The sequence below is a fragment of the Dreissena polymorpha genome, chromosome 15 (assembly GCF_020536995.1).
Source record: "Dreissena polymorpha isolate Duluth1 chromosome 15, UMN_Dpol_1.0, whole genome shotgun sequence".
In the NCBI taxonomy this organism is placed as follows: domain Eukaryota; kingdom Metazoa; phylum Mollusca; class Bivalvia; order Myida; family Dreissenidae; genus Dreissena; species Dreissena polymorpha.
The window spans coordinates 9,675,574-9,688,019 of NC_068369.1; the positions used below are offsets into that span (position 1 = coordinate 9,675,574).

A 12,446-nucleotide genomic window follows, 5' to 3' on the forward strand; every position below is an offset into this window, starting at 1 on the left:
CCACAACGATACTGGCTATCCAAATCTCACGCATTAATCGGCACTGTTTCTATAACCGTTGTCAGAATACAGAAACGGGCTGTAGCGAAGGTATCATAAAACTATGGTATTTATTTAACTTAATTGTTTGTTTTAGACAATATGAGTTATTGGTATCATTAACCTTCGTTTTATCTCTGAAGTTTGATTATCATGCAGAGGCCAGAGTGTCTGATCGATACATCCACAATTCTACCAAGGAATTTGCTACCTCCCTCAAAAGAAAATGCGACCATGGTTGCAATATCGATGTATCTGATCTCGGTGACACAAGAAATAAATATGGGACGATCTACGGTCACATTTATTGGACGATTTCAGGACATTTGAGCCTTTATTTGGGATAACTTCTTGATGTATATGCGTAACGTGTCACCCCAGATAAGCCTGTGCATTCCGCACATACTTATCATGGACGACACTCCGCTTCTATTGAATTTTTCGTTCAAAAAAAATCTCTTCTAAACAAAACTACACTTAAGGCGGAAAGTGTCATCTCTGATAACCCTCTTTGGACTGCACAGGCTAATCCGGGACGACATTGATGGCTTTTTCGGTGACTGCAAGTCGACTGTTGATTAATTGATATATTTGACAAAACCAATAGCTGTGCAACCAATCATATCACTTGTAATCAAATTTTTACCTTAAATTTCCTTTAATTCAATCAAACGTTTGTTTATTTTTGTTGCTAAATTAATATCAGTGAAGAACGATATTTTAATGTGCAACACAAATCAACCAACACTGATAATAACGGAAAAGATTACGCGTTGTACATTCCGCATTTTTGAAGAGATGAATTATTTGATATTATTAATTTTATCTAGTTTGACACACGGGAGCTCGTGAAAATATAAATCACGACAAAAGTGTTTGATTAAAACAAATACGGGCTTTGTATTATAGTTGCTGTAGTATCACATACGTATATGGTATCATATACGTAGTTTCCCATACGGTCAGCGTAGGAAGAATATCCAGATTGGGAAGCATGCGTGATTTAATAACACGCATATGTACTCCTGACCGTGATTTAGTAACACGCATATGTACTCCTGACCGTGATTTAGTAACACGCATATGTACTCCTGACCGTGATTTTTTAAATGTTTTTTTAATGTGAAAAGTATATTTTGTCAGACTGCTCTAAGGAAATTAATTATATTCGCACACATCCAATTAAACGTACTTCACAAGCAGCTGCGTAGCTTATGTGGACCGCGGAAAACACTCATTATTTGGTGAAAAAAGGCCAAAATGGAAATGACACGTGTAGGAGTCATTATAAATTTGAAAATAATGTATGAATGGTTTATAACGATAGCCATCGATCGAAGGAAGGAACCATGATATGACCTCATTTTTGGGAAACTGAAACTCGCATTTGGACCATTAAGATTGTTTCTGTGCATAACGTGCATTCCCTGCATACGAGATTATATCCCCGACTTTGTTGATCTCTGACAGGTTCTTTCATCTGGTTAATATATTGGACAGTGGTTTTACACGCGACATTGTGTTCAAATGCAATTATGTAGGTATTGAAGTTTATGAACTTTAATTACATTTCAAAACACTAATAATGTATACACGCTTACAAAGTAGCGTTCACTACAGATAAATGCCTAAAATATCACCATTACAAGAATTTTATTTTGAAAATATAGTGTAATGTAATCCGATGTTAATTAAATTATCATGCAATAGATTAAAATATAAGTTTCACTAAATGAATGATAATATGTCAAAACAGTTTGATCAGTAAATTATCAAACACTTTTTGACGTATGGTCGGTGCATTGAAAGTTATGCCCAGATTCACAAAGCTATTGAAAATCAAACATTTCGATTTATTTAAAGATCTACAAAAATGTTTATGTTTCATTCGGTATGACTGAATAGCGGAAAGGGCTTTCGGTGTTCGGAAAGGGTTTTAATTAATTTATTTTCAATGTTTTGAAACATTTATTGGTATTTTCATAAACAGCACCTTACATTGTGTTTATATTTTAAATTTTATTCAAATTCATCAAGAAATGATTTAACTTTATAATAAGAAAGGGGCGAGCCCCACGGAAAGGGCTCGTAGCGGAAAGGGGCCTCGGCCTTCGGAAAGGGGCTAAACTTATTTATTTTTAAAGTTTTAAAGACATTTATTTGTATGTTCATAAACGAAACCTTACCTTACTACTATAGAAGTCTGGTACTTAGTCATTAAAACAAGGAATCCAGATTTCGCTATTCAGTCATACCCGTCGTTTTGTGGAGATTGTCGTATAAAAGAACAATCACAGTTAGGATTCGTGTAATTTATTTAAATTAATGTAAATGTAATGTTCAGATATATCATTCTATAAAGGATATGAACTGGTACGAAATCATCCAGCGACTACGCGGTGTACCTTAAGTTACGAATGGGATTGTAGCTTTAAAAGCTAAACATGTATGATAAATATATTCCTAACACGAAGAACATTTGATAAATAACAAGGCGACCTATACAATAACTTAACTTAATTTGGAATTTGGTTACAATTACAGAACTTCGGTTACAATCACAGGTGGTTATCGTGTGGCTATAATATTAATTGGTAAAAACATCATTTTAATAAATAACACGATACACAACTCGTGTGACCTACTCGTCATCGATCAAATCTAATTAAAGTATGAAATCTTCAGGATAATTGTTGTGTGCTTTTTTAGTTATTGTAACGTAAAATTCTGAAGTAGTGCCCATTTTCAAAGAGTTTTTTCTTACGTACTAAAAGCGAGTCATACATTTCATTTTGGTTATTTTTATAGCCTGCGTGTTTCTGAAAAGTTTTGGTACATTTCATGGGAGAATAAGTCGAATAAGTCGAAAGATAAGTTTTGGGTTGGTTTTATGTTGTTTCCGGCTTTTGTTGTAATTTCGCTGCCGATGTCCTGTTTCTGATATTGTCTGCATTAAGGCGCGATTCGTTTTCTTTGAAGCTGCATCGTGACATCTTTTGTATTGAATATTTTAGACCAACACATAGCATTCTTAACAATTATAACAGCCTTGCACAATCTGAAATAAGGGAAAATCCTTGAAAGTTGGCAGCTTTATAATGGGACCCCATAGGAATTGAAATAATTATTAACTAACCATTATGCACATAAGTAAGGAACAGGCTTAGTGAAAGTATAACATTTACTTACAATGTCCTTAAGGCGATTTGTGGCTATTAACCTTTTCTGCACATTAATTCATAGTTATACAATCGTGTTTGTGGGTGTTTTTTGCAGGAGTCCTTTACGCCTGAATCACGAACTAATTCTGCCATCTACAACAACTGGTGGTGCTTGGTTACCATGGTGCTAGACTCTGATTATGATACGGAGTTTGAGTTGAAGTCTCAAAAGCGATCTACTCAATTACGTCATAAGTATGAGCAGAGTCGTGCGAAAATTTGCCACATGCCTTATTTGGCCAGCGTATATCCAGCCCAGCCTAGGCATCCGCATAAGTCTAGTCGGGAGCTACTCTGTACGCCTTTGAGACCACAAAACCTGTCGTTAATTTATACCGGACAGCGTAGCTCCTTACAAGATTGCGCGAATGTGCTGGAGGCCCGCTTGCTGCGTTTGGCATAAGACCCATTTTTGCATGACGTGGATTATTTACCTGACTTTGGAATGTTGTAGGCACAACAGGTTGATACCTCTATGAATGTTCTTATTTGTGTACTGTTACTGTGTTTTGGTTATGTTTTATTGATATTAAAGTCAAATTTGTTGTAAATCCCAAAATGGTGCACAGTATATGTTTTATCACTGTGTAAGTCAGTTTTCAGTCTTGATGTTTGTAAAATCGTAATTCTCAATGCGTATGAGCACCGGTAAGTTACGTTGATATTCATTATTATTAAATATAAATATACACACTGGCTATTAGATAGCAACATTCTACCTCAATTTTCCCTTGAGAACCCATTTGATACGATAATGACACTACACGTTGCATGTAAGCCAGTTCTCCGATCTGATTGCAATTATCAATGTAGAATCCCTATGCTAAATTCATGCGATTTGGAATTACTTAAAATGCTATATTTAAGAACATTCCGCTCCCCCAGTATAATGTTCATTAGCTCTTTTCTAAATAACACCGATAGTACCACTTTGCGAATTAATATGATGATTTTGTTTCCTTGCTATCATATTTCTCAAATGCGTTCATCGCCAAACGTTTTATGTACTAACAGCAAACTACGGTTTGTATGTGTTTTCTTCCGTTACTTCCGTTACCATAACTCGCTATACCACTCGAATTGGAGACAAATAACTATTACGGACGCTCTTGGAAATAAATTGTTGACCTACCCAATAAGATGAAATATTGCTAGTGGGTAAAGCAAGTATCCACGAGACACTAGCTTTTAATCGCATTGCCTCAGAACGAATGGGGGCAGCACGCGATAATCTTATGTTGTAAAATACGATTTAGTGCACCCAAATATATGCGGGTGCATGTAATAGAGAGAAGTTTTCTATACATTTACTTGTAATATTTTATTTCCTTTTTAACCAGGTTTTTCGAAGAAAAAAACTGGTTATTAGGTTGGCGAATGTCGGCGGGCGGGCTGGCGGGCGGGCTGGCGGGCGGGCGGGTGATCTGGCGGGCGGGCTTGCAGGCGGGCGAAACAAGCTTGTCTGGGCCATAACTCTGTCGTTCATTGTCAGATTTTAATATCATTTGGGACATTTGTTCACCAGCATTAGACGGTGTGTCGCGCGAAAGAATTGCATCGATATCTCCAAGGTCAAGGTCACAATTTGAGTTTGAAGTTCAAAAATGGCCATAAATGAACTTGTCCGGGTCATTACTATGTCATTCATTATGACATTTTAAAATCATTTGGCACATTTGTTCACCATTATTGGACGGTGTGTTGCACGAAAGAATAACGTCAATATCTCCAATGTCAAGGTCGCCACAACTAAAAATAGATTGATTTTGAAACAACTATGTAACTATGAAAGGATGATAACTCAAGAACGCTTAGGCCTAGGATCATGAAACTTCAAAGGTACATTGATCATGACTGGCAGATGACCCCTATTGATTTTCAGGTCACTAGGTCAAAGGTCAAGGTCAGTGACTTGAAATAGTAAAATGGTTTCCGGATAACTCAAGAACGCTTAGGCCTAGGATTATGAAACTTCATAGGTACATTGATCATGACTGGCAGATGACCCCTATTGATTTTCCGGTCACTAGGTCAAAGGTTAAGGTCACAGTGACTGGAAATAGTAAAATGGTTTCCGGATGATAACTCAAGAATGCTTACGCCTAGGATCATGAAACTTCATAGGTACATTGATCATGACTGGCAGATGATCCCTATTGATTTTCAGGTCACTAGGTCAAAGGTCAAGGTCACAGTGACTCGAAACAGTAAAATGGATTCCGGATGATAATCAAGAATGCTTACACCTAGGATCATGAAACTTCATAGGAACATTGATCATGACTGACAGATGACCCCTATTGATTTTCAGGTCACAAGGCCAAAGGTCGAGGTCACAGTGACTCAAAACAGTAAAACGGTTTCCGGATGATAACTCAATAATGCTTACGTCTAGGATCATGAAACTTCATAGAAACTTTGATCATGACTGGCAGATGACCCCTATCGATTTTCAGGTCAGTAGGTCAAAGGTCAAGGTCACAGTGACTCGAAACAGTAAAATGGTTTCCGGATGATGACTTAAGAATGCTTACGCCTAGGATCATGAAACTTCATAGGTACATTGATCATGACTGGCAGATGACCCCTATTGATTTTCAGGTCAGGTCAAAGGTCAAGGTCACAGTGACAAAAAACGTATTCACACAATGGATTCCACTACAACTGACAGCCTATATGGGGGGCATGCATGTTTTACCAGCAGCCCTTGTTTTCTAATTGAAATCAAGGTCAATTTTACACAAGGGGGTTAACAATACACATTTTGAATTGTCTCCCTTTATCAGACTCTTTTTTCGACTGAAAACCTGGTTTTGTGACAATTGTGTCCCTTGTCTTAATTTCGGTTATGAAATATATTTAATAGTTACAATGCATACTTTTAAGCCGATCGACGTAATAAGAAATAATGTATTATTCAGTGTACTTAGTTAATTTCCTTTTATGTGCGCGTTTAGGTATATCGTGACAAAGAACTACCAGCATAACAAAAGTAAAACTAATGTTCATAATTGATATGTACACGTGCAATTTCAAAGGTTTCAAAGGTTTTAAGCGAATTGTGATCCGTCTTTTTGAGTGATAGTACATGTACATCGAATCGCATGCCGTGTCGAGAATACAATTTCCCCCAATATGTCATTTATTTCTTCTTTTGTTGTAAAATCTATTCCGCATAATGTATCAAATTAATGTAACTGTCAATTTTTGCTTAATTTGGTAAATTTTGTATTGTGGCTGTTTGCTTTTTATGGTGGGTTTAAGTTAGACAGTTAAGCTGAACAGCAACGGCGCGCAGGTTTGATCCCTGGTGAGACGCAGGAGGATCCTAGTCAGGTCACAACCCATAGTACTGGGGACCTCTCCGCTGCTGAACAGCTCACTGCCCAGACAAGGAGTGCTACTTCGACACTACCTGGCGAGATGAAGGATGAAGAGGACCCGCTTCTGGAATTACTAAGAGAAGAAGAACTAACTGAGCAAATACACGACCTGCCGCAGCCCAAAGCCAATCAGGCCCCAGTGGAACAACGACAATCAATTGACTGGCCGAAGACCACAGACAAAAGAGCCTGGAACGACTTAGACAAGGAGCTAGATGCCAAACTGACATCCACCATGCAAGGACCAGTAGATAGGAAGTTAAAGTGCATGACAACTCTAGTCTACACGGTGGCTAAGGAGCGATTTGGCACCAAGAAAACACGTCGACCAAAGGCCCAGCAGACACCCAACAGGAGACAGAGTCGCATGAAACAGATTAGAGGAGAGCTGAAGAGCCTCAACAAGGCATACAAGAAGGCAAGTCAAGAAGAGAGATTGGGCCTCCAGGAGCTACGAGACATTCTCAGGAGAGAGCTACAGACTTTAAGGAAGGCTGAGAATGCGAGAACGGCGAAAAGAAGAAGGGCACAAAAGAGAGCGGAGTTTGTATCTAACCCATACAAATTTTCCAAACAACCTCTGGACAAAGAAAGGTCAGGCCAATTAGAAACCAGCATGGCAGACATCGAGGAACACCTCAGACAGGTTCACTCAGATCCAGACAGGTTAATACCACTTGGTGATTGCCCAAGACTAGAACCTGTGGCACCCCCAACATCCCCACTGGAAAGTAAAGAGCCCTCGCTCTTAGAGGTGAAAGAAGTTGTGAGGAAAGCGAGAATGGGATCAGCCCCAGGACCAAACAAGATACCATACAAGGTCTACAAGATGTGCCCTTTCCTGCTGCGTAGACTATGGAACCTACTTAAGGTGATCTGGAGGAAGGGGATAATACCTGATGAGTGGCTACATGCCGAAGGTATATTTACTCCAAAGGAGAAGAACTCCAAACACATCAGCCAGTTTAGAACAATATCTTTGCTAAACGTGGAAGGCAAGATATTCTTCGCCATCTTAGCCAGAAGACTGACAACCTACCTTACCACAAATGGGTACATTGATACGACAGTTCAGAAGGGTGGAGTGCCAGGCTTCTCAGGGTGTGTGGAGCATACCAGTGCAATCAGCCAGCTCATTAGAGAAGCAAAGGTGAACAAATCAGACCTGACTGTAGTATGGCTAGACCTTGCAAACGCCTACGGATCTATTCCACATAAGCTCATCGAATCAGCCCATCAGTACTACCATATCCCTGAACACATCCAAGGGATGATCAATGCGTACTTCAGTGGAATGAAACTGCGCTTCATGGTTGGCGAGAAGATGACAGCTTGGCAGAGACTGGAGAAGGGAATAGTGACCGGGTGTACCATCTCAGTTGTCCTGTTTGTGATGGGCATGAACCTCATAATCAACCCTGCAAACAAAGAAACCCGCGGGCCCAAGACATCTACAGGGTTACACCTGCCAACAAACAGAGGCTTCATGGACGATCTGACAGTGACAACACAGACACACATACAAGCAAATTGGGTACTGAAGGTATTGGAGGAGGCAGCCACCTGGGCTAGAATGAATTTCAAACCCAAGAACTCCAGAAGTCTGGTAATCAAGCGCGGATCAGTCACAAAACGGTTCACCCTACAAGTCCAAGGGGAAGACATACCATCAATTATGGACAGTCCCATAAAGTGCTTGGGCAAGTGGTTTGATTCGAACCTTAGTGACAAAGCAAACGTAGAGCGCATCAGATCACAGCTCCAGGAAGGGCTGAAACAAATCAACAAATCCGCTTTACCAGGAAAGTAGAAGGCATGACTCTTCCAGAATGCACTTCTCCCCAGACTGATGTGGCCCCTTATGCTATATGAAATACCTACATCCTCTGTCGAATGCTTGGAGAGAAAGATCAGCAGACACTTGCGCCGATGGCTGGGAATACCACCAAGCTTTACCAGCATCGAATTGTATGGGCGATCGAACCAGCTACAACTCCCGCTATCATCACTAGTGGAGGAGTTCAAAGTTGCAAAGACACGACTGGTAGTGACGCTCAAGCAATCGCAGGACAGTTCAATCCGAAATGCTGGGATTGAAACTAGGACAGGGAGAAAGTGGTCAGCAAGCCAAGCAGTCGAACAGGCCGAGAAAAGACTCCAGCAAAAAGACATTGTCGGCATCACAGCTGTAGGCAGACAGGGGCTAGGCAGCTCCAAGATAACATTATGGAGCTCTGCTGGAAACATGGAAAGGAGGAGAATGGTGCAAGATAAAGTCAGAGCAGCAGAAGAAGAAGACATAAGAGCGAAAGCTGTGGCTATGGGTGCCCAGGGTGCGTGGACGAAGTGGACAACGACAGAAAGAAAACTGACCTGGGCTGATATTTGGAGCTACGAACCACTGAAGATAGCGTTCCTGCTCAGATCAGTCTATGACCTGCTACCGTCACCCTCAAACCTGCACAGATGGGGTCTACAGGACCACCCCAAGTGCCAATTGTGTGACAAGACAGGAACCATGGAACATATTCTGTCATCGTGTACCACAGCCCTCACCCAAGGACTCTACAGGTGGAGACACGACAGTGTTCTTCAGGAACTCGCTGACAAGTTGGAGCGCGAGAGGACCAAGAAGAGGCCCAGACAGAAACCCCAAAAGATTCAGTTCGTGAAGGAAGGACAAAAGGCGCCTAAAAAACTGCAGCCTACCAGTTCTGTATTAGATGAATCTGATCAGTGGGAAATGTCTGTTGACTTGAAGCAAAAGCTAGTGTTCCCGAACATTATCCAGACAACATTAAGGCCTGACATTGTGTTGTGGTCCACTAAAGATAAGTGTCTGATCATGGTTGAACTGACAGTCCCTTGGGAATCTCGTTGTGAAGAGGCCTTCGAACGGAAAAAGGCCAAGTATACATACCTGCAAGAACAGTGCAGAGAGAAAGGATGGCGAGTGTGGCTCTACCCTGTTGAAATCGGCACTAGAGGATTCCCAGCACAGTCGCTGTGGAGAATGTTCAGTGCCTTGGGCATCAAAGGAGCAGACAGGAAGAGAGCAGTGAACAAACTGAGCCTAGCAGCAGAAAGGGCATCCAGTTGGTTGTGGATGAAGAGAGAGGAGAGGAGCTGGAAGCCTACCACCAACACGTAGTGTCTGATCAACACTGCGGGCCCGTCGCCTGGAGAGTGTCCTGTGATAAAAGGGCCGAAACACTTGTTGATAGGCGGTTCTCAGCTGATGATGTTGGTGGTTTTAGCAGTACAGAACTGTATCTCACTCAGATCATCTGTTTAACAGCCGATGAAATTAACGCTATATAACATTTTTACGGATTTCTTGTTCGATTCGTTCAAGTGATCATCGCTTTTAAAATTTCCAGATGCGTTGACTTCAAGGAAGTGCATTAGACACATTCTAAACGTATTATCATTGTTTCAGGGTTAGTTTTCTACCAAGTTCGAGCACTACTCTATCGGTTTATACTTTGATAATCATATTATGTCCCATGAAAGAGTGATCGTAGGAGTTGTAAAGTTACCTGGTTGGTGAATGAGTGGTTGGGTGTTTTCGTCCTTTCAGATTTGATTTCCGTTATGTAACTTTTTAATTGAAATTATATATTACTTCGGACAAATATTTCCTTTAACCAGACTATTTTTTTAAATCTCATGTTCCTCTGTTAAAGGTCAAGGTTACAAGTCAATGTCATAGAAAACGACTGTCCATCATATGACTGGGGGGATTTTAATGTGTCTTCCAATTGTGTCTTGTTCTGTGACAGCTGGTCAAAATGCATGTGCGTAAAGTGTCGTCCCAGATTAGCCTGTGCAGTCCGCACAGGCTAATCAGGGACGACACTTTCCGCCTAAACTGGATTTTCGGTAAGGAGGGACTTCCTTAAAACTTAAAATACCATTAAAGCGGAAAGTGTCGTCCCTGATTAGCCTGTGCGGACTGCACAGGCTAATCTGGGATTGCACTTTACGCACATGCATTATGACCAGTTTTCTCAGAACAAGACACAATTATTATCCCTTTTGTCGGAAGACGTGCCGCGTGCTAAATACTCCTCATTGAAAGGTCAATGTCACAAATTAAAAATCCGTCCCTGTGTGCAGTTAATGAATACTCTTACTTACCTCGTTGTTTTAGTAGTTGCCGCGTTCTATTTGTAGATCATGCGATGATACTCTGAACTTGGTTAATGCAATTCTTAAATGCGATTATTATTTTTTGCTTTGAACGTGTGTTTAAATAAGCAGTAGGATTGTAGTCTATTTGAATTGTTTATATTTATTTTCCAATTGTGTTTGAAGATATCTAATAACTGTTGTTGTTAAGAATCAAAGTGTAAAGGCATATTAAATTGATTCACCCATGGGATACTCAATCAATGTTCATACAAATGTGACTTAATTTCTGCGGCCCAATTTTTACCATTCTATGTTTTTCCATTACCTACGTCATACTTTGATAGTTTCTACGTTCTATAAGTTCATGTGTTTTCGTTTTGACTTATTAATAATTTCATGAGCTTAAGTTTTCCATAGAGAGCGTCGCGATATGTCAATTTTAATTTTTGAGTTATTTATTTAAAAATCAAAGTCAGTCAGTCAGTCAGTCAGCCAGTGTTGAAATAAAAACGACCTTCTTTTTACAGGACTGTCTGAAATGGAGTCATTTCCAGTGCCAGATGATCGTCAAATCTGACCGGAAGAAAAGGATTGAAACAGCTCGCTTATCACTGTTGCTCGTGTCGTTCAAGATTGATGGAACATTTGACTTTGACAAGGGCTTACAAAGACTGTACAACGATTCACAATGTGGATTAGAACAGCTGCGTGTTGGCGTCAAGCGGGAACTTTTGCTGCTAAGGGGTGTGTGCCTTGTTATGTATCCCTTTATGACAATTTTGATAATCATACCCAAGATAAAGTTGCTAACGCTATTGCAACGGAATTCTACTGTATCAAGAAGATAGCACTTGAATGCACCGGTGACGGAAATTGCATTTTTAACACATTTCCCATACACCTGAAGGGGATGAGAGCCGAAAGACTGAGTTGCGATACATGTATTGCATTGAAATGGTAGAAAAACGTGACAAATTTGTTAGACATATGGCTTATAAATCAATTGAAATGCTGTCATCAGAGTATGACAAAGACTGCATAATGTGTTTTGTTGATCGTTGCTTGGCTTCCTTGTGGCATATTATAGCAAACGTTTCCGGGAAGAGCAGTTCATGAATTGGCGAAAAGTAAAGTAAAAAACGAATAAAACCCGAAGTTATGAAAAAGATGCAAAATGAACTAAAACACAGACCTGTTAAAGAAGTTGAAAGGGAGTTGAACAACAAAGAAGATGATGATTTTTCCACAAAAAAACCAAGACGAAAAGCAACTACGAAAGATCAAATACCAACAAACAAAGCTATGTCATAATGGAACTAGCACGGGAAACTTGGCAGACCAAGTGATAAAAGTAGAAGAAATGGCAATTTGGCAAAACCCAACGAGTATGTTCAAAGTGTAAAGCATTTACATGGCCTACCACACCCAATGATCACGCTTTTCACGGAGCAGCAAATAGTGGACATAAAACGATTTTGTTGTACGAAAAACGGAACTGTATTAGTAATGGACAAAACATACAACCTTGGAGAGTTTCACGTAACACCAACTTGTTTATAAGGACTTATCTGTAATTAAAAGAGCAACCAATGATCATCCAATTTGCGTTGGACCTTCTTTTATACATCAAAGCTCAACCACAAAGACTTACCAATCTTTTTACACGACA

The 12,446-nt window shown here is 40.0% G+C and overlaps 2 protein-coding genes across 2 annotated transcripts; both read left to right on the plus strand.

Annotated features, from left to right (window-relative positions):
- The first annotated feature begins 192 nt into the window (after window positions 1-192).
- On the plus strand, window positions 193-8,453 carry LOC127860869 (uncharacterized). Its single transcript, XM_052399172.1, has 4 exons — window positions 193-303; window positions 3,316-3,455; window positions 6,218-6,252; window positions 6,559-8,453. The coding sequence occupies exons 1-4, from the start codon at window positions 193-195 to the stop codon at window positions 8,451-8,453; spliced, it is 2,181 nt and encodes a 726-aa protein (XP_052255132.1).
- Window positions 8,454-8,504: 51 nt separating this feature from the next.
- LOC127860870 (uncharacterized) lies at window positions 8,505-11,354 on the plus strand. Its single transcript, XM_052399173.1, has 2 exons — window positions 8,505-9,738; window positions 11,305-11,354. The coding sequence occupies exons 1-2, from the start codon at window positions 8,505-8,507 to the stop codon at window positions 11,352-11,354; spliced, it is 1,284 nt and encodes a 427-aa protein (XP_052255133.1).
- Window positions 11,355-12,446: the final 1,092 nt, after the last annotated feature.

Coding starts and splice junctions, on each gene's coding strand:
- LOC127860870 (XM_052399173.1), top strand. CDS start 8,505: ATGCTATATGAAATACCTACATCCTCTGTCGAATGCTTGGAGAGAAAG. Junction 9,739..11,304: donor AGCAGCAGAAAGGGCATCCA/GTTGGTTGTGGA, acceptor TTCTTTTTACAG/GACTGTCTGAAATGGAGTCA.
- LOC127860869 (XM_052399172.1), top strand. CDS start 193: ATGCAGAGGCCAGAGTGTCTGATCGATACATCCACAATTCTACCAAGG. Junction 304..3,315: donor TATCGATGTATCTGATCTCG/GTGACACAAGAA, acceptor TGTTTTTTGCAG/GAGTCCTTTACGCCTGAATC. Junction 6,253..6,558: donor GAACTACCAGCATAACAAAA/GTAAAACTAATG, acceptor AACGGCGCGCAG/GTTTGATCCCTGGTGAGACG.